This window comes from Sinocyclocheilus grahami, unplaced genomic scaffold, assembly GCF_001515645.1.
Source record: "Sinocyclocheilus grahami isolate Dianchi unplaced genomic scaffold, SAMN03320097.WGS_v1.1 scaffold9.1, whole genome shotgun sequence".
NCBI classification, from domain to species: domain Eukaryota; kingdom Metazoa; phylum Chordata; class Actinopteri; order Cypriniformes; family Cyprinidae; genus Sinocyclocheilus; species Sinocyclocheilus grahami.
In genome coordinates, this window is record NW_015505188.1 from 2234031 (window position 1) to 2257304 (window position 23274).

At 38.7% G+C, this 23274-nt stretch overlaps 3 protein-coding genes across 4 annotated transcripts in view; 2 read left to right on the forward strand and 1 right to left on the reverse strand.

Moving 5' to 3' along the window:
• LOC107591975 (tumor protein p53-inducible nuclear protein 1-like) overlaps positions 1-2221 on the forward strand; it is a 6872-nt gene extending 4651 nt beyond the window's left edge. Inside the window, exons 3-4 of one of the 2 annotated variants that reach the window (XM_016281279.1) lie at positions 634-804; positions 1501-2221. In XM_016281279.1, the coding sequence (XP_016136765.1) occupies positions 634-804; positions 1501-1753 (424 nt within the window). In that variant the 3' untranslated portion in view covers positions 1754-2221. Of the gene's footprint in view, positions 1-452; positions 805-1500 lie in introns of both variants that reach the window. The other variant, XM_016281289.1, reaches the window with a different exon arrangement.
• Positions 2222-5549: 3328 nt separating this feature from the next.
• On the forward strand, positions 5550-12540 carry LOC107592831 (G1/S-specific cyclin-E2-like). The gene is made up of 11 exons (XM_016282395.1): positions 5550-5589; positions 6979-7019; positions 7131-7206; positions 7301-7348; positions 8298-8446; positions 9696-9831; positions 9933-10079; positions 10210-10440; positions 10528-10639; positions 11317-11474; positions 11661-12540. Exons 2-11 carry the CDS (start codon positions 7006-7008, stop codon positions 11766-11768), a joined length of 1179 nt encoding a protein of 392 aa, XP_016137881.1. The 5' UTR covers positions 5550-5589; positions 6979-7005; the 3' UTR covers positions 11769-12540.
• A 3520-nt stretch (positions 12541-16060) lies between these two features.
• Positions 16061-23274, reverse strand: part of LOC107592533 (neural-cadherin-like) — a 138894-nt gene continuing 131680 nt past the window's right edge. The window contains exons 24-32 of the mRNA XM_016282067.1: positions 21916-22043; positions 21474-21601; positions 20946-21069; positions 20145-20492; positions 19755-20019; positions 19256-19436; positions 18925-19178; positions 17324-17481; positions 16061-16995 (exon numbers count right to left, since the gene is read on the reverse strand). Of these exons, the coding sequence (XP_016137553.1) occupies positions 16522-16995; positions 17324-17481; positions 18925-19178; positions 19256-19436; positions 19755-20019; positions 20145-20492; positions 20946-21069; positions 21474-21601; positions 21916-22043 (2060 nt within the window). The 3' untranslated portion in view covers positions 16061-16521. The remainder of the gene's footprint in view (positions 16996-17323; positions 17482-18924; positions 19179-19255; positions 19437-19754; positions 20020-20144; positions 20493-20945; positions 21070-21473; positions 21602-21915; positions 22044-23274) is intronic.

Here is a 23274-nt window from a genome sequence, read left to right on the forward strand (position 1 = left end):
CGAAAAAGGAACTGACCGCGAAACTCCGAACTAAAGGGTCCAGAAACTTCTTTCGGGAAGAATTGTATTTATATATTTTTATATATCGCATGGCAAATAATCTACCTCAACCACTTGAACTGATCTGTTTTTGTTCTTGAAGTCAGCCCTCTTCCTGTTTACATTACTTTCTGCCGCAGGTGAGTTAAAACCTCTTTGTTGCTGATCGACCGACATTCTGCGTTAATACGTTATAGAAACGTCCAGGAGTTAAATACTACGAATGTATTATCAAAATGTACTCAATTCATGCTGAATTTTGGGTTTCATGAATAGTGTGAACAGTGCAAAACAAGTTAAACACTGACATTAAACGTAATAGACACAAGTTTGTTCAAATCCTGTGAACTGATTACTATAGGAAAACTGCCATTTTACTGTAGTAACATCCTCTCTGCTCTCTGCTCCTGTAGCGAAGGCCTGCTCCGGTGCATGTGGAGATGATCTGGTGGAGGTGTGCTCTGGCGATGTCGCTCCCCTGGACTGTCCCGTGCGCTGCTCCTCCTGTTCCTCTCTGGATTCGGCGGCAGACACTGACGCAGAGGATGGCAACTTCTTACATCTAGAGGCGACATGCGGGCTAGAAGAAAGCTGGTTCATCACCCCTCCTCCATGTTTCATGGCTGGAGGCAGAGCTCCGATCCTGCTGGAGACCAGTCCTCTGGAGAACCTACTGATCGAGCATCCCAGCATGTCAGTGTACGCCTTTCACAGCCCTCGTCAACGACCTGCCAAGGACGGCACCCATGAGCCATCCATTTTAAGGTAAAGGGCAGATTTAGAGTTTTGTATGCAAGGGGTAATGTACATCCAGCTGGTTGTTATCGCAGAATAACCCTCAACAGGATGATCAGGACAGAATGATAGGGGGTTATTCTGCGATAGCAATCGGCCAGATGTACATTATCCCGCTTATTACATGGCTAATTGCCACATAAGTAAATAATTAGATACAAAATATTGATTTGAGTTGAAATATTTAAACGCAAAGTTTCTGTGAAGAAAGCCGAGGGATAACATGCCTCGGAATGTTGCGACTGACCAATCAGAATCAAGTATTCCACAGCGCAGTGTAATAATTTGCGATAACAACTGGCTAGATGTACATTATCTTGCTTATTACACGGATACTTGCCACATAAGTAAATAAATGGTCATGAAATATTTTTTTGAGTTGAAATATTTTATTAGCTCAAATCTTTCACAAAGTAAAACAGTTCCTAGCAAGCTGCTTTGAGCCAAAACAAACATTTTTAGAGGTTTAATATTGATTTAAATTGGAACTTTTAAAATCTTACCTGTTTGTGTTATTATGCATTACACTGTACAAAACAATCATCCTTCGAAACCACCAGACCTCGCAATGTTGCGTCTGACCAGTCGGAATCAAAAATGTCAGAGAGCCGTGTAATTTTTTATTACAATGTGAAATATTTGAATCTCACAGATTCTGTTTTGCAGATCTGACGTTCAGCGCCGGCCCAGTCACCCTTCTGGCTGCTACACAGCCGCTCTGGTTGCTGCTCACGCCGGGTTTCTGGAGCAGACCAAGAACGGCCGCTTGGCCCAGCGCATCCGTGACAACGTGGAGCGCCAGCAGCTGTCCCGCAATGCCCTCCGCCGCCTCAACCTGCTGCGCGACGGTGGAGCCAGACAGGCCAAAGCCACCGGAGGCTATGTTCACCAGCCGGGACAGAGGCAGTACAACTACTGATACAGTCCCCACTGCACTCCCCTGCACGCCACCCCTTCCACACTGGGAGAATTGGCCTTTCGCCAGAAGGAATGGAGTCCTTTAGAATCAATGTCATAGGTCACTTTACTTCACACCAGGTTCCATTCGACCTGAATGTGTCTGCGTCATGTTTCCTTTATAAGCTATATCTGATAGGTTCTGTCTTATGTTATGTGTCATGAAGGTTGAATAACCAAGTGTTTTGTTATAGTGAGCATGTTGTTGTAGTGCTCTGTTTGAGCATTCGTAGGCAGCTTGGCTCTTTCAATGCCTTTAACTTGTCTTTGCTTTGTTTGTTTTTAAAGCCATACTAAGTTCGTTCACATCAGTGATGAAATCATCAGCAGCACTTTTCTGGTTAGGAAGGAACCTGCCTGTGATTCTGTAGATCAGTACTTTCTTCCTCTTTGATTTTTTTTTCTCTTTAAAAAAAAAAGGTAAAGTATACTGGGTTTATTATCACTAAAAGCCTTGTTTCCATAGTAGATTTCAAAATATGTAAAATATATATTAAAAAAACTTCCAAAATATTTTCAAAAGAAAAAAAAAATGGAATATTTTACATATCAGTATGAAGTTGATAAGAGTGTATGTTATCTGCATAGATATGTATGTAAGCAGGTTTTCTATTTTTAGAGTGACTTTAGTGACTGATTTGATGTATGACTGTGTAGTGCTAATTTTCCAAAAGGTGAAAAGTCAACAACAAAAAAAAGACATCAAGTGTTGTAATGTTAATTTTCATGTTTGCTATAAATCTGCAGTACATGTCTCAGGGTCATCACTGTTCATCTTTGCTAAAAATACAGATTACTTGCAGACGGTAAATTGTCTCTGTACATACTGGAGAACCTCTAACTTTATCAATGTGTATGTTACCTTGTGGAAATATTTGTAATTGATGTAAATCTTTAACATAACGTGTGTCTCACACTTTGAGTGAAAGCTTGCTCCGATGAGGACTGTGAAAACAACACTTTCTCTTAATTGACTGTTAAAACCTTTGACGATGGAGGGAAACTGTTAGCATTTAAATTGTTTTTTTTAGTTTTCTCATTTGTAGTGACCTTTTTTGTTATATGCCTTTTCATGTTTTATTTGACTAGTTACACAATATATTTGCTGAGCGAAATATTTAAAGTAGCAACGAACTTAAAATTCTTCGTAGGTTTTGTTTGTTACTGTTTATTCCTTTATCACGTGCGACCTGGTGTTGTAAATTTCCGGTGACACTGCCAAGGTAAATGTCTCCCCTAAATGAATGAAACTGAATTCAGTAAATCTGACATTCAGTCGAATGCATATTACATGCATGAACAACTCAAGGGAAACACCTACAGCTTTTTTTTGCTTGCTGCAGTCTGTGTTGAGCAGTATATTGCATTTTCTGACATTTTTCTCTGTGGACAAAGGGAATGGAAGGGATGTAAGGTTCTCTTCATATTCCTCGAGTAGTACTGGAGAGGCCCTCTTTCCCCATGTCAGTAGACGCCTGATATTTGGTATTCATAACAGGGATTTCATTTTGCCTTGAATTGCATTTGGGGATCATGTGCCTTCCAGGTGAACAGTATGACAATGCATCCGTGAAGAACTTGAACTTTGTCCAAAGGGACACAAACAAATGTAATTGTACTATGCACAGAGGATTACCTTGTCTCTGTGAGCCACTTGCTCTGTCAACTTTTACACGAAATGTAGCAAATGTTTTCTGTGTTTAATGTGTGAAGAAAATTCTCTGTGGCATTTGTAAGTTTTAGACTATGCTTTGGTTGAATTTTTTCCCCCCTTTTTTTGTTTACTGGAATAATACAGCACTTTGCCAAAAGTGTAGGGTTTTAGCATTGTTTATTTATGTTTTTCTTGAACTGATATGTTTTGGATACATGTCATACACAGGCTGTTTTATATGAGTAGTATAATTTGCAAATAAATTGTTCATTTCATATGTCTCAAAACCAACTATTTGTCATTATGTATACTCCCTTCTCAATAAAAGTTTTAATACAAAATGACGTTTTCGGCCTTTTCTATTAGTAAACAGAAATGTTCAAATATAATGACATAAGTCTGATAGACTAGGTAGGTGTTAGCATGTTCTGCCATCATGCATAATTTGTACTGTAACTTAATCACCACACCAAATTATAATGAAAGGTTTCCACTCAGGAGCATTTCAAGAACCCATACCAACCTGTAACTCAACCCAACTAATCTCTAAAGAATCCCAAGCCATGATTACTGCAAGCCTATTATTCATTGTACCAGTGTGGGTATTAACCTTAATAAAGTAGTTTTCTAACTGTACCAGTTTAATCGTGCCCTCGTTGTTCTCCTTGATGCACTGGGGCTTTCTTTTCTTGCATGCTGACAGAGTCAAAAATGCTCAATATATTTAAAATGCTTGGGTAAAAATGTCTAACTGTTATCTAACATTTTATTTATTTTATTATATTGATTCCTAATTCTCTAGTGCCTAGTGACCTGTAGCTTGTATAGTCCTATAGTCTCTCAGCAATGTTGAATGTTTAGCTAAAATCAAAATATACCATATTTGCTTTTTGTTATGACATAGATTTTTATTGTAACTGTTTTAGTACTTGATGCCTCTCTCTCTCTCTCTATTAGATCAACAATGTATTTCAATTAATACTTGGGTGACATACTGTTTTATATGGCCAGGGAAACGTAATGTTATTCCATCACAAGTTAAAATGCATTTTAATAAATTATTAATAAGAAAGTTCATTTCTCACAGTGGTAGTAGCTTTTGTACTGAGTGAATTGTTTGGAAAAGTCCTCACAGTGAGTTCCTCAGACTTGTAAGAACTTTGTTTTGCAAATGTTAATGCACAATAGTTGCAAATAATGCACATTTTTTAATTATTATTATTCTTTCAAAAGGTTAAAGCAATACAATTTTGCTTGTTTAAGTAAAGCTGTCGCATTGATCTTGTATGGACAGAACTGTATTTTCCCTTGTGTTTTATTGTTTCAATTGCCGGGTGCAAAAGCGGTAAAATGTATGTTAAAGAGTGTTCATGTCATTTTTGTTTTTATGCTCAAATCAATATAATAATGTAACCAGTGGCTAGAAGACATAAAAAAGCCTTGTCACAAAATTGATACATGCTAATGACAGAATCAAGATAATTTCTTTAAGAACAAAAAAGGCTTTTGGTTGATAAATTGACATCTATGATTGTGAAATGCAACAAATATTATGATAAGATTAACGTTTTCAATACGCTTATCATTGCCTGTCAGAATAAAGAACCCTCTCATGGGTTTGTTTACAAGAGCACGTTGTTTCTCGCAGAATAGCCATGATTGGCCAGAACGATTCCAATCCCCGCCCACTATAAGCTGTCAAACTAGGAAGCGTCTCCTTAGAGTCGAAAACTCGTTATAATTTCATATAAATGCAATAATTAACATACAAACCTACTCGCATGTGATGCATTAGGTCCTCGAGCCCCGGATTCGTTTAACCGGGAAAGCAGGAAAGCGCGTTTTTTACATGTTTAAACCAAAGGTCGACTCGGCCAAAAGCAAGTCTACAAACCACAACCATTCCTGTAGGTTTCTCACAAACAGTCAACATTATCGTTTGTAATTCAATGCAGATTTTTTTTTGAACCATCACCCATGAGGCTGCCTGGTCGTTTTTTAGCCACAAAACACAACGTTATATATAGTTTTCAAATTGTTTGTAAAGGACGACAAGAGCGCCACGCATGCGCAGTAGCTGCGATCCGCTGGACAATATATAACACTTGGCGCCATTCATTTAGTCATTTGCACTGAACACTGCGGTAAGGACACATATTCTAGTCTTCTTTCACCTATAATGTTTTTTACTTTACGTCGTTAAATCGTGTCGTAATCACGCTTTAGGAGGAATAGTGCTGTTGTTTTATGTTGCTTTTGCTTTAAAACGGAAGTTTGTGCCTTTTAACTAACGTTAGTCATCTACGACAAGAGACGAAGATGTCCTCGAGACCCCTAAAACAGCTGTTTTTGCTAGATTATTTCGGTCGAAAGCGCAATGAATGTGTTTCGAAGTATCTCTTAGGCTAAAGTTGAATGTAATGTCGCCTTTAGTGTGGGGATGTTGCTGAAAGTTAGCTGTCTCTGCTAGGCGCCAGATCTCGGCTCGTTGTATGTAACGTTACGTGGACGTACATTTGTAAACTCTTTCAGAAATTGGGGAAATAGCTGATATTGTGGAAAGTGTTATGGGTTTTCCACACACCAAGGGGTTACCTAAACAGTATTTTCTGTTAAACTGGTGTTTAATGCGCTTTAAATAGATCTTCGATGGGTTTTGTGGGGGCAGTTGTATCGTAATCACGCTTTAGGAGGAATAGTGCTGTTGTTTTATGTTGCTTTTGCTTTAAAACGGAAGTTTGTGCCTTTTAACTAACGTTAGTCATCTACGACAAGAGACGAAGATGTCCTCGAGACCCCTAAAACAGCTGTTTTTGCTAGATTATTTCGGTCGAAAGCGCAATGAATGTGTTTCGAAGTATCTCTTAGGCTAAAGTTGAATGTAATGTCGCCTTTAGTGTGGGGATGTTGCTGAAAGTTAGCTGTCTCTGCTAGGCGCCAGATCTCGGCTCGTTGTATGTAACGTTACGTGGACGTACATTTGTAAACTCCTTCAGAAATTGGGGAAATAACTGATATTGTGGAAAGTGTTATGGGTTTTCCACACACCAAGGGGTTACCTAAACAGTATTTTCTGTTAAACTGGTGTTTAATGCGCTTTAAATAGATCTTCGATGGGTTTTGTGGGGGCAGTTGTGGTCTCCCGCTTCGTGTAAATTGGCGCGGACTGTCCTTTCTTAAACCCACAGAACCGGATTCATGTATTTCTGGTTTCTGTAAAAACAGATGCTCATACTGCTGCTTGTGTAGACTTTGCACTTACTCTCAATGCCTTTCGACTTTAACTGATTTTTAATTCGTATGAATTATAAACATGTGTTCGATATTTGTATGTAACACTTATCTCTGGTCGAATGGCTGAAGCTTGAGTGTTTATTGTTAACGTTAAGCCTTTTTTGCCAGTATTTCTCTTCTGCTTTATTATTTTAAGTATACGTTTTAGATATGTAGTTCCGTCATTATTTTTAATTCAGGCTTAAGAAGTTCTTTGTTACTCACAGTGTAACTAAACATTGTGTGTTTCTGTTTCACAGGAGAAAAGCACACCATCCGTGTAGAAAATGTCAAGACGCAGGTAGGAATTATTAGTGTGATTCGTTGAATTTGGCGATGGTTTTTTACTTGGCTAACCCTAAAAAACACAAGAACGTTACTTATTTTTGTAACAACTTTTGTGTTTTAATAGCAGTCGCAACACATTACAAGAAAGAAATGAAAATGCACCTGAACAAAATAAACCGCAGAGGAAAAGAAAAAGCGAGGTGAGATATTAAGATTTGTTTTAAATATTACCTGTGAATTATTTTCTTCACAATGTACGCGAATATTTAAATACCATAAACCTTTTTTCAGCAGTGCAATAGAAGCATCCCGGCAGCAGCCAAGAAACACTATGAAATCCAGGTGAGCCGATGATATGTATTATCATCAGTATTATAGGTTACACTTTACTTGAAGGGGTGTGCATAAGACTGACATGACACCTTCATAATCATGACATGATACATGTCATGAATATGAAGGAGGTTTTATGCATGTTTATGACAACTGTCATTAAGTGTCATTCACTCAGTTATGTCATTTTTAATGCAAATATGACATTATTTGACCTAACCCTACCCCTACCCTTACCCCTAACCATAGCCCATAACAAAGACATCTCAAACAATGTCATCTTTGCATTAAAAATGACATAACTGAGCAAATGACACTTAATGACAGTTGTCATAAACATGCATAAAAACCCTTCATATTCAGGACATGTCATGTCATGATTATGAAGGTGTCATGTCAGTCTTATGCACACCCCTTCAAGTAAAGTGTAACCGTATTATGTTTATTTATACATTATTCATATTATTTTTAAGCAGCTAAAAGAGCCAGACTGATTGTATTGGTTATAAGAAATGTCTGTTAGTGTTTCACTAGCAGTCTGTTTATTATGCAGTAGTTCGGTCACGCGCAGTAATGGTGTCACTGGGTTAATCAGCGCGCCGTGACGTCACGCAGTTATTTCCTTTATTCGGCAGCCCGCTAAAATAATCTTTTATTTAATTAGATGACTAAAAAAATGTTTTTTTGTATTCTTAACGTTTTGTTTGGCAGCTGCTGTATTAGTAAAAGTTAATATGCATCAAATGTTCTTTGATGCCTGAAAGGATATTCCTTTGTAGCAAACCTGAATGTAAACTATAATGTAAGCTCTAGGCCTACAAGATTTTATAAAAAGAAAAAGTAAAAGAAACACTATGCTGAGTAATCTAAATCGGTTCTTATTCATGCCTTGTTTAATTTTACTTGGTTAAGTCCTATTCATAAAATGAACTGGTGACGCCATGTTTTCTTTTTCTAGAACCGGTGTATTGAAGGTGATATTAGTCCCAGTGTCTTAATCGAGACTCCTCAGAAGGAGGTTCATCAGGAGACCGCTAATCTTTCTGGTTTCAAGTGCTTCAGATTCAAGAACCTCTTTGTGAAACCCTCTCCACTGCCCAGCCTCAGGTAACACATGATCACAGCGTCTCTTTTATTTATTTAGTCATTTAGCAGATGCTTTTATCCAAAGCGACTTACAAATGAGGACAACAGAAGCAATCAATTATAGTATTAAAACAACTAAAAACAGATCCAAAACTAAAAGCTAAAACTTTATAAATACTACCTATACACATTTTAAAAATAAAGAAATAAAATAAAAATGACAAATGCATACAACAACATTTCAAAACTTAACATTTAAATGGAAAAAAAATTAAATAAAGCTAAAAACAATTCAAAATATTAAAGAACAAAAGGTATAATAGTATAATAATGATTCGAACATAACACTAAGCCAAACACCAAAAAAACAACTACGTGTATGTACAACCACACACACACACACACACACACACACATGTATGTGTATATATATGTATATATACACATTTATAAATTCAATATATAATTTCATTTCCATTTAGTTTGTTGAAGTATTAAAATAACTCAAACTAAAACTTAATAAAAAACCTATACAAACATAATAAATTCAGACATAATGTAACTAAAATTAAAATAAATAACTAATACAAATCAAACGACAGTAGTTTCAGTAATCCTAAAAAATAACAGTGCCAAACACACATGCTAACAAAACAACAACTTACTTACACATAATAAGAAATGGTTATAAAAACTGAAACAGAAGTGACACATCACTGCTCTCCTGCTGGTTATACTACAACACTTATTTTTGAAAATAATTGCTTTTACACATTTTCTATGATTTTTTTTATTATGACAAATAGTCAATGACTTCACTGTAACACGCTCTACTTTCTCCAAATTCAGTTCTCACATCACTGCTCCCCCGCTGGTCCCACTACAACACCCACCCCGAAACCAGTTGCTCTTGAATGATTTCCATGATTTTCTTTCAAATGTCTTATGCTTTCAAAAGCGAAAGTAAATGCTAATAAATAAGTCTCTTACAAATAATGCTCAATAAAACAAACCACTTGACAACATTATTACCCTTTTCGCTTCTTTGAGGAAACTGATTCAGAATCATAGAGAAAAACACTTGGCTTGATTTATTGTCATCACTTCAAACACTTCCTGTGTTATGTAATGTTAGTTTTGGAAGATTTTTATCACCAGTGTTTTGCAACACAAGCAGAATTTCCCCCCTGAATGTGTTTCGTTGAGTGTTTAATATCATTCAGTACTTGCTCTCTGGTTTAATGGTATAAATTTGCTGCTGTTCTGTCAGTTGGGCCAGCTCGGATGATGTGTGGATAAAGATGCTGAACAAGGAGCTCAAGTATGTACATGACAAGGGCTTCATCCAGCAACATCCAACCCTGCAGCCCAAAATGAGGTCCATTCTGCTGGACTGGCTCATGGAGGTATGTGTTTTTGTTGTTTCTTTTCCCAGCTATGAAAGGTTTTTGTTCTTGTCACCTGATTGTTTGTGTGTTTAATCTGTTATTCAATTCTTTCTATGCAGGTCAGTGAAGTTTATACTCTCCACCGGGAGACATTTTACTTGGCTCAGGACATCTTTGATCGCTTCATGCTCACTCAAAAAGACATTGGCAAAGATCACCTGCAGCTCATCGGCATAACATCACTCTTCATAGCCTCAAAGATAGAGGTACTTAAACTTTAACATCAGCTTGAATTGGTTTTACAGTACTAGGATATTTTCATGACAATACAGGTCATCTGAAACACAACAGAACTCCGTGGTGCTGTTTATCTCATAATGTATGTCTGTTTGACAGGAGATTTATCCGCCAAAGCTCCAGGAGTTTGCTTATGTGACGGACGGGGCTTGTAATGAGGACGAGATTCTTGCTAAAGAGCTTGTGATGTTGAAAGCATTAAAGTGGGAGCTCTGTCCTGAGACCGTCGTCTCATGGTTGAAGCTCTACTCCCAAGTGGACTCTTTGAAGGACGATGCTAATTTCCTCATTCCTCAGTTCTCGCAGGAAACCTACATCCAAATCACACAGGTGAGACTTCAGCTCCTTTGAAGTAAACATGTATATAGTCGTTTTGTTATCTTGACACCTCTTCTGACTCTTGAATCCTCTCTGCAGTTGTTGGATCTCTGCATTTTGGACATTCATTGTTTGGATTACCAGTATGGAGTCCTCGCTGCTGCTGCGTTTTGTCACTTTACTTCCTTTGAAACGGTCCATAAAGTATCAGGTGAGCTTTCTGATCTTGGATATCCTTTAAGGGTTTCTGCAGGCCTTAAAAGGTCTTAAACTGGAGCCGAAAGTCTTTTTCATTAAATGTTGCATGCACGGCAAAGAATGAATATCTTTGTAAGTATTTTTGTATTGTTTTCCAGCTCAAATATCTAAATATCCTTAAATCAAGATCAATTTAATTGAGATGCAAAACGAAGATCGTTTTTCTTCTGAGAAACCGAACAACATGAAGTGAGTTTATGCTTAAAACGAGAATATCTGTCAGTGGGGAATGAAAGCTTGTTTTCCCTTTGAATCAAGTGTACTTTTCTGACTCCAGCAGATTTGTTCTAGTTTTAATTGTAAAACTCATTTAATTTTGATCAGTTTTACAGAAAATAATACTCCTTATCTTCTGTCATTTTGCTTCTCAATGTATCTTGATTTGTTAAATATTTGGACTTTTGCGCTGGAAAACAAAACAAAAAATACTGAGGAAGAACATGGTTTTTGCAATGCAATCAGAAGGTACAGGAAAAGGTTTGATTATTGTGATTCCTTTAATTTATTACTTTTTAAAAAGTCTTAAATTAACCTTCATAAAGCTTGCAGAAACCCTGACCTTTTTGTGCTTAAGTTGTTTCATCAGTTTATTGATTTTGTTCTAAGTATTTTCTTTTTCTTCCCCACCAGGACTCACATGGGACAGCATATCAAGCTGTGTGCGGTGGATTAACCCGTTTGCACGGGCCGTACGTGAATGGCCCAGACCACAGCTGAAGGACTTCAAAAAGGTGGCGGCAGAAGCTCGACACAACATACAGACCCACGTGGACTATCTGGCCATGCTGGTGAGTTCTCATTTTCATCGTCTCCTCGATCAGGTTTATTTGAGATTCAACTGGTTAACACATCCTTTTTTTTTTTCAGAGTGAAGCGCATGATCGGCAGCAGGACAGCTTGGACCGGATGTCTCCATTAGCTGTAGCCGGAATATTGACCTTCAACTGGTTAACACATCCTTTTTTTTTTTTCAGAGTGAAGCGCATGATCGGCAGCAGGACAGCTTGGACCGGATGTCTCCATTGGCTGTAGCCGGAATATTGACCCCTCCTAAAAGCACTGAGAAACCTGCAAATGCCTGATGGGTTTGAGAAGAACCTGGCATAGCTAGTCTTCATTTAATGCAGTCACAGCCCAGAGATGTGAGAGACCTTCCAGACCAACACATCCAGAGACTTGGAGTTGTGTGCGGTATTGAATCCAGGTTGAGATGCTGTAACCTTCAGATGTTCAGGTGTGAAATTGAGGGAGAACCTAAGTTTGGTTTCCCAAAGCAGTATTTGACGCACTCGAAAGTGCCTTCCATCAAAGAATGGATTCATATCCATTTTCTGAAGCTAGAAATGAAACATTAATGATCTCCGACTGAAACTGCTTAAGAGCTTCTGGCCATGTTGCCAGCTCCGAGGTCTGCACAAATGCTGCTGCTTCATGGATCATATGTTACTGTTTTATGTTATGTAAATACAATTTAATTGTATTATGTGTGTGTGCGTGCGTGAAAACGTATGATGTGAAACATATGTTCTTAATTTTGGCATCAGTGTGGTCGGATGCCAACCCAGTGGTGCAACCTCTGCTAAACAGGACGACCCTGCACAACGAGCAGAATGGGTTATTGGCTTATTTCCTTAAACCTTTACATCATTCCCTTGTTTTCATTCTCCTGCGACAGAAGATATTCCTGTAAGACTTGACTGTTTTCACCCCTCAGAAGTGAGTTTACCAAACTGAATTTAAGCAAACTGCATATTTATTTCATATAGATAGATTTGTCTTTGTAATATTTGATTTGCAATTTTGTTCCTCAATGCCAAAGGCATATTTAATAATCTGAGGTGCTTGCTATTTATGAATTCAATGCCTTTTGTTTGTAGCATAGCTTGAATTAATTTAGACTTGGACTTGAACCAGTCATGTTAGCTACATTGTTGATTTAAGAACAGTGTAAAAATGTACTATGAATTGTACATAATGTGTACAAATAACAATTTCAAGACTGTGTAATTTCCAATGTGAAGTAATTAAAAAATGAAATATCTTACATTACATATCTTATATTTTACTTGCCCTAAACTTTTGAACTCAGTTTCACAGTATTTTTACATACAGTGATAATTTAGAAAATCTCTGTACAGAAATGCACAAACATTACTGTCTGGTCTAACGTGAAGTCACTGTCGGCCCCCTGTTGACTCTATAGCATGTGAGTATGATGGGGGAGGCGGTGATGTACCTTTTGGTAGAGTGACAAAAGAAAGACTGACAAATCTGAATTGCAAATTGTCCTAATGAGGGTGTTGAGGTGTCGTTTTTACATCTGGGTCTCCCAAAAAAAGATGTTGCTGTCCTCACCTCCAGATAAACAGAGGAAAGGCGATGAAGACAAACACCTTTTGATACACAATGTGTGGAGCATCTTTGACAGGAAACTCATACAACTCAGCTTTGAGTATTTGCAGAAGCCGCTAGCTATTAGAGCTCAATTCTTTGGTAAAGAGTTTGTTTTCTCATTGTTAAGAGTTGGATAATGGTCTCTTGCCATTTTGTTACATACTGCAAAGAGTTCCTCAAGCAGAGAGGATGCATGTGTTTACGCAGTGGCCAGCCAGTGTGTATGTAGAGGTGTCTGCCAGACATGTGGCTGGCATTGAAGACATGGACTCTCCTTACAATGCTTTTGTTGTGCGAGTTATTGTGTAGGTCTGGGAACGAGTGTCCCCTCCTCAGTGGGCTTCCTACCCCTGAATTCCCAACCCCCTGCAAGAACCTCTGAGACAAAGAACCCACTCCAAACTACATGCTTTTACTTTTAATGATGTGTCCCACATACCACTGCATTATGATTGCTTGGAGAACTTTCAGACAGATGGAGCATATATATATATGTGTGTGTGTGTGTGTGTGTAATAAAACATAATATTCTGTCACATAATAAATACATTTAATAAAGCAGAACCTAAAGTGTAAGAAAGGTCATGAAGATAAACCAGAAATGTGTCAGACTTCATGACACCCACTAAAGAGACGTAGGTAGCTAAAAAAAACAAACCAGAGAAATATAGTAAAATATATGTGATAGACAAAGTAGAAAATTATATTACTGTATATTACCACAAAGAAGAACAGATAGCAAATCAAAAGAAACGAGACTGACCAGCTGCCAACAACATTCACTCTACCTGTTCAACTGAGCTTTATACTGACCTACACAACTGCTAACAAAGATTAGTAGAGCAGTCTGATAGGTGCAGAACAGGAGCATGTCAAGAATAAAAAGGAAATTGATAAGATAATTTATGGCTCTTAACAGATCTAGGTTCAGAAAAGCATGTAATAGAATGAGAGCAAACTTTACTTGGTTCAAATATCAAGGAGTTTTAAAAAGGCTGGAAAATTCATGGAAATGAGGTAGATGATAATATAAAGGACCTAAATTAGCAGGAAACTAGAGATCAGGAGGCTACTGCAAGCAATGCAGAAAAACAAACAGCCTGTGATTACTGTAAGTCACCGCTGGGTGGCAGTAAAACAACACAAGAAAATCAGCGACATTGAGGCGTCAAATGTAGGATGAGGAAACTACACAAAATAACAAGGCTCTCACGGTTGATCAAAGAAAACATTTCATTTATTACAATTCATATACAAAAAGGAAAATGTTAAGTCCCTAGAAAAAGTATTTCTGTATGTACATTATTTACATGGCACAAAGAGCAGCACAGGTCTGTGAGGGGTTGAAAGGAACATTTCAAGTCAACTATCCGCCATTGTAGCAATGACCTCGTGCTCTTGTTAGCTTTACAAGAGGCATGAAGTGACATTGCCCGGACCTCTCCAGAAAAAAGTATTCGACTTAGTTTATGTCTCTGCAGGTTTTGCTGAGCATTTATTAGAGGACTAACCTAACTGAAAAAACAATCTTATGACTCATTGTTCTCACAAAATGCAGCTTGCAAATTTAGTTTCACAACAATAAAAATAGAACTATACAGAACCTTTGTAATTACATTGCAATTTAAAATATTCATAAGCTTTTTTAATGATTGTATTTGCGCTGTGTCTGGCCACATTTGAACTTTTTAAACAGACTTTGACACAGTGGAGTCTTGACTCGGCTACTCAATACACCATACATTCATCTGGTGTTGTGACAGACCATAGTGTCGCCACGTTTCAGCACACCAGCATCAGAAATGATTGGCATCACACACTACGTCCCTCATATGAAAAAGACAAAGAAAGAAAAAAACCTACACAATGAATATTCATGGAAGAATGCAGATTTATACTGCCACTGACTGAAAGTAATATAACTCGTGCTCTTTTTGCATGAGCGGATGCGTGATTCAGTAGTGGCACATCAGTCACCTGTGAAGTCTTTTGGTGTCTTCATGACACTCTTTTGACAAATTTATGCTTCAGAGTTAAAATTCAGAAGTGGGCATCCATCACTAGTGCAGCTGGGTCCATTGTAACAAGAGAGTTTTGGTCAAGTGCTGATTTATAAAACATTACACCCTAAACAGTAAACTGCTGGGAATAATGCTGCGCTCCATTCAAAGGCGGATGTGGGATCTATTTCATTTCTATGACTTCCGACCATAAAACCGTGTTCTGTGGTCTGATTCTCAATGACATAAAAAAACAAAATGGCTGTGCTGGTGTATGATGATCTGGAAAAGATCATTTAGTGTTTTACACAACTGTCACTGCAAAACTCGGCTAAACAGGTTTCATCAGCGTATAAATGTAGGAAATTTGTCTAATTGATGCAGTGAATGTTTATTGTAAACTGGGTCATGTTCAAGCAGGGTTCCCACACTTTCTAACACATGTGTCTGTGCAATTTCCATGACATTAGTTTTCCAGTAATTTATCATGACTTTAATAATTTAATTAAATGATTACTTTTTAAAATGATGATGGTTTTTTGGAGATTTTATGGAATTTAATGAATTAAGTATTTTCTATCATAAGATATTATCCTTTATTTATTTATTTGTTTGGTTGTTTTGGTTTTCCAGTAAGATTGGAACCCTGTTTAAGTGAAAGTTTGGGGTCGGTAAGATTTTTTTTTTTTTTTTTAAAGAAATTAATGCTTTTATTCAGCAAGAATGCACTAAATTGTAATGTGTCTTTACTGTCACTTTTGATCATTGTTCAAACGCTCTTTTTTTTACTTTCTTTTCATCAAAAAATCCTAGAAATTCAGTTTTGCCATCAAAGGAATGAATTGCATTTTTAAAAATATATTAAAATATAAAAAAGGTTATTTTAAAAAGTAATAATACTTCCCAATATTAATGTTTTACTGTATATATATATATTTTTAAACAATAAAAATCTTACCGATCCCAAACTTTTGAACAGTAGTGTGAATTCACATTTTGGCAAAATCAAAGTTCCGCGCAAGCTTCTAAGATGGAAATCTTACATAAAGTGGCATTCTAATGTGCATTTCCACTAAGCAAGCTGGAAATTTCGGAGTCAAATGGAACACAGTGTTAGTCACGTGTGCTTACTGAAACGCACCTTAGTTGTGACACGCTGGATGTGACCATATACCATGTTCATCATGGTGAAGTCCTGATGATTCACTGGCTTTGTTCCCTATCAGAGCAAAAATAAATACAATACATTTAATATTTTACTCAATAAATAAAACAAAACATTTCTCTAACCTCAGCTGCTCCTCACTCTTAAAGCTGTGTGACTATCACAAATGAACATAAACCATTTCTTAGGACACGTTTTTGTAGCGTTCAAACTGGAACCCTATAAAAGCTATGAAACACTAACACAAAAACAAACGCTGGGCTTGAAGTCGTCCAGTTATTGTTGTTGTTCCTGGCTTTGGCTTTGCACCGTGTCCATGTAGGGGACGGCCAGCTCCGATCCTCGATAAAGCTCGCTGAGGGCTTCAAACTTGGAGCCCCAGTGCCGCAGGGAGTCGTAGGTGAAGGCCTCCTCTGAAATGGCCGATCCCAGCGAGCTGAGGCTGCCCGCACTGGAGCCCATTCCCTCGATGCAGTACACGTGGTAGGTGTCCATGGGGAATGCCAGGCTGTCATTGTCAGCCTCCCAGATGATGTGGGACACGTAGCTCTTGAAGTCCATGGAGCAGTGACCGCTGCAGCTGGCATTGTGGTGGTAGGGAAGGGTGGCTCCAACGGTGATGTTTCCGCAGGGATGGACCTCCTCCTGAGAGCCCTGGGACGACTTGATGAGTGGGGCTGTGGTACAGGAGGAGGACTGGGACAAGCTGGAACACAGCGGCCTCTTCAGCTCAGTGATGTCATAGGCATTCTGTTGGACACACAGGCGACACTTTTAATTCTGGGGAAGTGCTATAGAATGTCACTTCATGACTTCCATGCATTGTAAAAAAATGCATTGTAAGAGGTCATGTGACAACAATATAGCACACTTTTGAACTGTATGAGGAACAGTAGGCAGTATGTAAACTGCATGCTAGTATTCTATTCTGTGTCAATCATGTTGTGCAGATTGAAATTCTAAAGAGCTGAATGCTGCCACCTAGAGGATGATGGCATTGCAGTGTAGATGCTGATGGAGGTTATTCCCCTGAAAGTAAATCAATATCTCCTCTGGCTGCCCTGTGTTAATGGAATACCTGGTCCTGCTCTCCTCCTCCCTCCTCGTTGTAGTTGAGGATGTTCTCCCGGATGTCCTCCCAGCTCTCGTGCTCCGCTGGGATGTGGTAAACACCTCGCTTGCGGAACTTATTCCGACTGCCCTTCTGATTCCATACGGTCACCGCCACAAGCACGGCTGCAGAGGACAGAGAGAGAGAGATTAATACAAGAATGATGACACCAGTTATTAAAAGTATATTTTTGTTGAAGTGTGGATGCTTAAGGTAAATGACGGCAAATCCTTTGCAACACATTTTACTTCCATAATGTGACGTGCAAAGAGGTCCTAAAGAAGTCTAAGACAATTAATGAAAATGCTTCTCTTTTGCATTTTTTTTTACACAACTGTTCAAAAGTTTGGGGTCAGTAAGTTTTTTTTTTTTTTACTTTTTTTTAAGTATTAAAGAAATGAATACTTTTATTCAGCAAGGATGCACTAAATTGATCGAAGGGACAGTAAAGACAATTATAATGTTACAAAATATTTATATTTCGAAGAACTGTTTCCAAAATCGATAAGAAATGTTTCTTGAGGAGCAAATTAGCATATTGCAATGGTTTCTAAAGAATCACGTGACACTGAAGACTGGAGTAATGGCTGCTAAAAATTCAGCTTTGTCTTCGCAGTGATAAATTACATGAAATATATGATATATTTGAATATGAAAAATGATATGAATGGAAAACAGTTTTTTTTTAATAGTATTATTTTACAATATTACTGTTTTTACTGTATTTTTGTTCAAATAAATGCAGCCTTGGTATGCATAAGAGACTTTTTTTTAAGAACATTAAAAAATTCATACCGACCTCAAACTTTGCAGTGGTAGTGTAATTCAGTGCAAAATATTTCAAATTAAATTATTTACAGGTTTAAATAAGATTTTGGATCCCAGATTTGCGATTCAGAGGTGGAGAAAAAAAAACATATTTTGATGAAAGATTACAAAGATTTTGAAAGATTTTCGTTTTTGGAATAACGTGCACAATATGTAAATCATCCACAAAAAAGTGAAAAAAGTAAACAGGATCAGTTTTAATTTCATTTTTTAAGTGCAAACGTCTGACATGTTCCACCAGCTCATGTCATCTTGCCAGTTCATGGATGATAAGACTCCTCTTTTCAATTAAAGACAGATAAATCCAAAAATAACCCATCATTTTCTGCCAAATTTCTCTGAAGGCCATAAGCCCAACCAATCCTATCATCTGGCAGCACGTTTCTCATTTTTGCTCCAGTTGATGAGTGATTTCTTCCTGCCTGCATGCAATAATGCTTTAAAAAGGATTTGTGTGTCTGCTTGTGATGTGGCTGACGGAGTGTCAGAGCTGGCAGAGAGGCCTGGAGGGCACTGCCAGCCTGTCACATCATTGTTATACCTGTCTGAGGTGTACACACACACACACACACACACAGATGACTGGCCTGCCTCATCATTCTTACCTCTGTGTGTTGGCTCTCTATTGACAGCTTTCTTAACTGACGCAAAATGAGAGGGTCTCATCATGGTTCCACATTGATAATGAAGACTTTACAAGGCTTTTCATGAAAAGTGTTCCATGATACCCTGATAGTTACCAAAAAAGACGAGCAGACACATGCTGATGGCTAGGATGGAGCTCGGACTGAGTGCTGTGAGATGGAGAGATTTGACCCGGCCGATCTCACACCACTGGCCTCTGAAGCCCTCTGGACAGCGGCACTGGTAGCTCTTAGAGGAGTGAGCCAGGCAGGTGCCACCATTACGACATGTGGTGGGGCCGCAGGGGGACGGGGCGCAATGCAAAAGACCTGTGACCTCATCCACCACTGCAACCTGATTGGCTGGACACCTGGAGTGAGAGAGCGGACGTTGAAATAAAGGAAGAGGCATTTGACAGTGGGAAACCGTGTGGGAGAGAGTGTTCACCTGCACTCATGTTTCCTCCACAGGTCGACGCAGTACAGCGGACTCAGGCAGGGTTTGGCACTGCAGGTGTCAGAGTGGCAGCCGGGCACGACCCCACGGCGCATCAGTACAGTACTGAACTCTGTGCCCTGACCATCCAGCGGCAGAGAGTGACCGTTCAGTCTTACATCCCGCATACAGCCTGTACGGTAAAAAAACATGGTGAAAACACTATACAACTTTTAGATTTTGTATTTGTTTCTAAGACTTTTATTTTAAAGAGTAATTTGTACAAAGTTACTTTTTTACTTTCTATTCTAAGTTTTTTTTTTTAGGTTTACTAAGTATTTTTTCACTAGCCAATATAGCGGTGAACTTGGACTTTACAATGACTGTAATTTTAAAATGGAACTGTAATTTTGATCATCTGGTTTATTTTGCACCTGACTGTGCATAATTTCACTCATTACACAGCTACTGGATTACAGCAATGAGGGGGGAAAGGGAAGAGAAAACCCACCCTGAAAGTCTCCCTGTGTGTTTGGAGTGGCGCTGTTTCCCAGAAACACACTGGAGGGGTGAACTACTATTTCCTTTTTCTGACCCAGGACCCCTGTGACCTCCCGTGAACCCCCACCCTGCTCCAGTCGCAGAGTAAAGATGTTGTCATGGCGATGAAGGCTGACAAAGACCCACTGGCCGTGGTTCACGTGATGACCTGCTAACTTCAGAGAGTGAGTGCCGTCCCCAAGGTTAGCACGGACAGTGAGGTACCCATCTACTATCTGAGAGACAAGAACATGACAGTGTTACAGCTTTAAAACATTTTCAGATGTATTTGGACATATAAGGGATGCTTAAAATGAATGCAATTGCACTAGGTGTAATTGCATTCATGTGTATCACTCACTTCCAGGATAATGAACTCGTTGGCGTCACGTGAGGCCATGCTGAGCAGGCTGCCCATGGAGGAGCGGGTTCTCAGCAGGAAGTGCGCTTGGGTTTTGCGTGGACTTCCTCCACCTCTCAGCTGGTACCTCAGCACACTGTCCTTCTCAAACGACCACTCAGGAAGGGCTTTGTCACACTTGTGTCCGCTATATCCAGGGTGGCAATCACAGCTGAAGGAGCCCCATTCCCCCAGACATTTCCCATGGACCCCACAGGAGGGTCCTCCAGTGGTCAGACACACACCATCTGTTAGGGCACATCCTGGGGCACTGTTCTCGCTCTCTGCTGCGCTGCCGAGGTCGTACACCTGACAGAAAACAGACACATGCACACAGAAAGGCCTGAGTCAGCACAATTCTGAACCTCATTGATCCGTATCGACACACTGTCAGAAAGTGGCTCAGGTGAACGTCTGTTCTGTCCAAACAAAAGATTGTGGATTGGAACCCAAAAAACATTGTCTTAATCTCAGACAGGAAAATAAATAGTATGCTTTAAATATTAAGCCAAACATGCTAAAATTTGTATTTATTTTTTTCAAAAATATTTTTGGGGAGTGTGCGTTTGTGCATGTGTTTTTGGCTAATATTTCCCACAGTCCCTTGCACAATGAAAGAAAAGGAGTCTGTAATAGTCAATTTTGCATTTTTGTCAGTTGAGAGTATTTAAGAATAGTCTTTTTTTATTTGTTTTGTTAAGTTATATTTTGCTTTGGCCAAGACTCCCTACAGAAAGCTAAACACATTTACACTGGTTTTACCTGACTATCCACCACCAGGTTCCTCACACATCCCACAAATCCTTTGTAATGGGGGTGTGACCTACGGAGTGAGTGTGTCTCTTTAACCCCACCCAACTGGAGAGGTTGGTAGACATCCAAAAACCTGAAGGGAAATGAGCAATTGTGGCATTTAGTTTACATCACAGCCAGGAACCATGATTTACTATTTGCTATTGCTAGTCAAAGGCAGGTGGTATTCTAGAGAGAATTTTTATTGGAAAAAACATTTGAATATGCCTTAGTGAAAAATAAGTTGACAGCATTTTGGTCTGTTGTTCTGTAAAAAAAAAGACACTAGCATATATATATATGGGCTAAAGGTATAAGGCCATGACACTCGGATGCCATCAAAAATCCACAAAACTCTAGTTTTCATTTCATGGGGTTCTTTAATAAACATGGAGTTTAATAAAATGTTGAATCCTGGACCAGCAAGCAAATGGTCTAAGTAGATACTTTTTAGCAGGGTATTTCTCTAACTATCAGTATCTTCAGATCAAATTTTACCTTTCACTGCCTGGCGTCTCTCCGGAGGCCTTGCACACCGACTGATCAGTCTCAAACACCTCAACTCCCAGGCCTTCCACCTCGTTCACCATGGCACTAGAGCAGTGGTCCAGAATCATCTGGACAGTCTACACAAACACACACACACACACACTGATTTAACTTAAAGGCAAAGTACTACACCATCTGAGTGCACGAGAGGTCACGTTTCATAATGGAATATTTTAGACCCAAATCCCAGAGGGCGATAAAGCTCACAATCTGCTTAACCCGGTGTGAACCTCAGAGCTATGTGATGATCTGGACTCTCAGCTTCATGTCCCAATAAAACTGAAGTGAGGTTGAGAACATTATGAAGTCAAACAAAAATTCCTCTGGGAATGGCAAAAGCCCAGCGTCTCATTCTGGTCACATGCCCTCCATTTCAATCTATGCTTCTTACCTTGCCATCGCTGATGATGACGAAGTGATGCCAGCGGCGGTCCGTGACAGTGGCTCTCGCGGACAGCTGCAGTGTTAGAGTCCCCGAGCCGTGATTCACACTCAGCACAGGAACTCCATTTTTCAGTTCTAATGAAAAAAACAGAATCAGAATTGGATTAGAAGACACACAGTATATTGATAATAGTGAATGCCAACAGGTACACAGCCATTCAAACGATTGGGGTCGGTAAAATTTTCTAACATTTTTGAAAGAAGTCTCTTATGCTCACTAAGGCTGCATTTATTTGATAAAGATACATTAGAAACAGAAAAATATTATTACAATTAATATCTTTTAAAATGTAATTTATTCCTGTAATAGCTGAATTTTCAGTAGCCATTCCTCCAGTCTTCAGTGCCATATGATCCTTCAGAAATAATTCTAATTTGATGATTTGGTTCTCAAGAAACATTTCTTATTATTATTTATGAATATTGAAAACAGTTGTGCTGCTTAATATTTTTGAGGAAACCGTGAAAATGTAAGGCATCTTTGTTGAATAAAAGCATTAATCATTTAAAAGAAAATCTTACTGACCCAATTTGGAACCATTTCACAAATCAACACCACAAAAAAGGGAGTTCTGGGCCTGAAGACTTGTTTGTGCTTGTGTTGTTTGTGCTACAAACATGAATGACACCTCAAATCATGCAGTTTATAATTTTTCTGAGCAATCAGACTTATGATTTTTGACCAGAGGACCATAATATGGCAAAACAGTCACACAGATTTGACCCCAGGCTATTCGGTGCCACTAGTACACCTTTAACAAGTTCTCAAACTCATCATGAAAGCATATGCAGGGTTCGTACACATTTTTACCAATACATTTCCATGACTTTTCCATGACTTTTGAGACAATATTCATTACCATTATTTTACAATAAGTATAAAAATCTGTTCAAATTATCATAGCATATGTTAACTAAAATGAATGACTATCAATGCTACTCGTTTGCTTTCTTGTTTTAGTAATAAGTACAAGCTGCAACTGCGCCAGACTATACTCCACATTTCACATCACTGAATATTATCATTTATTTAACTGTGTGGCCAGGATGGCCATTTTGGTGTCATTTTGTGTGTATTTTTGCTGCTTAAATGCAACAAGCTGCGCTTTAGAGCCCTGCATTTCAGCCCGAGCCCAACGGCCCCAACTTATGTATGGCTTCGGGACAATTTTCACGTCATAGCTCAGACACGGGCCAGGCATCAGGCTTGCTTCCTCCTTATGTTTATATTTTAGATATCCATCAATTATTATGGTGATGACAAAGATTTGCCGCGCTGGTGGAAACAACACGAGACAGTGCTACC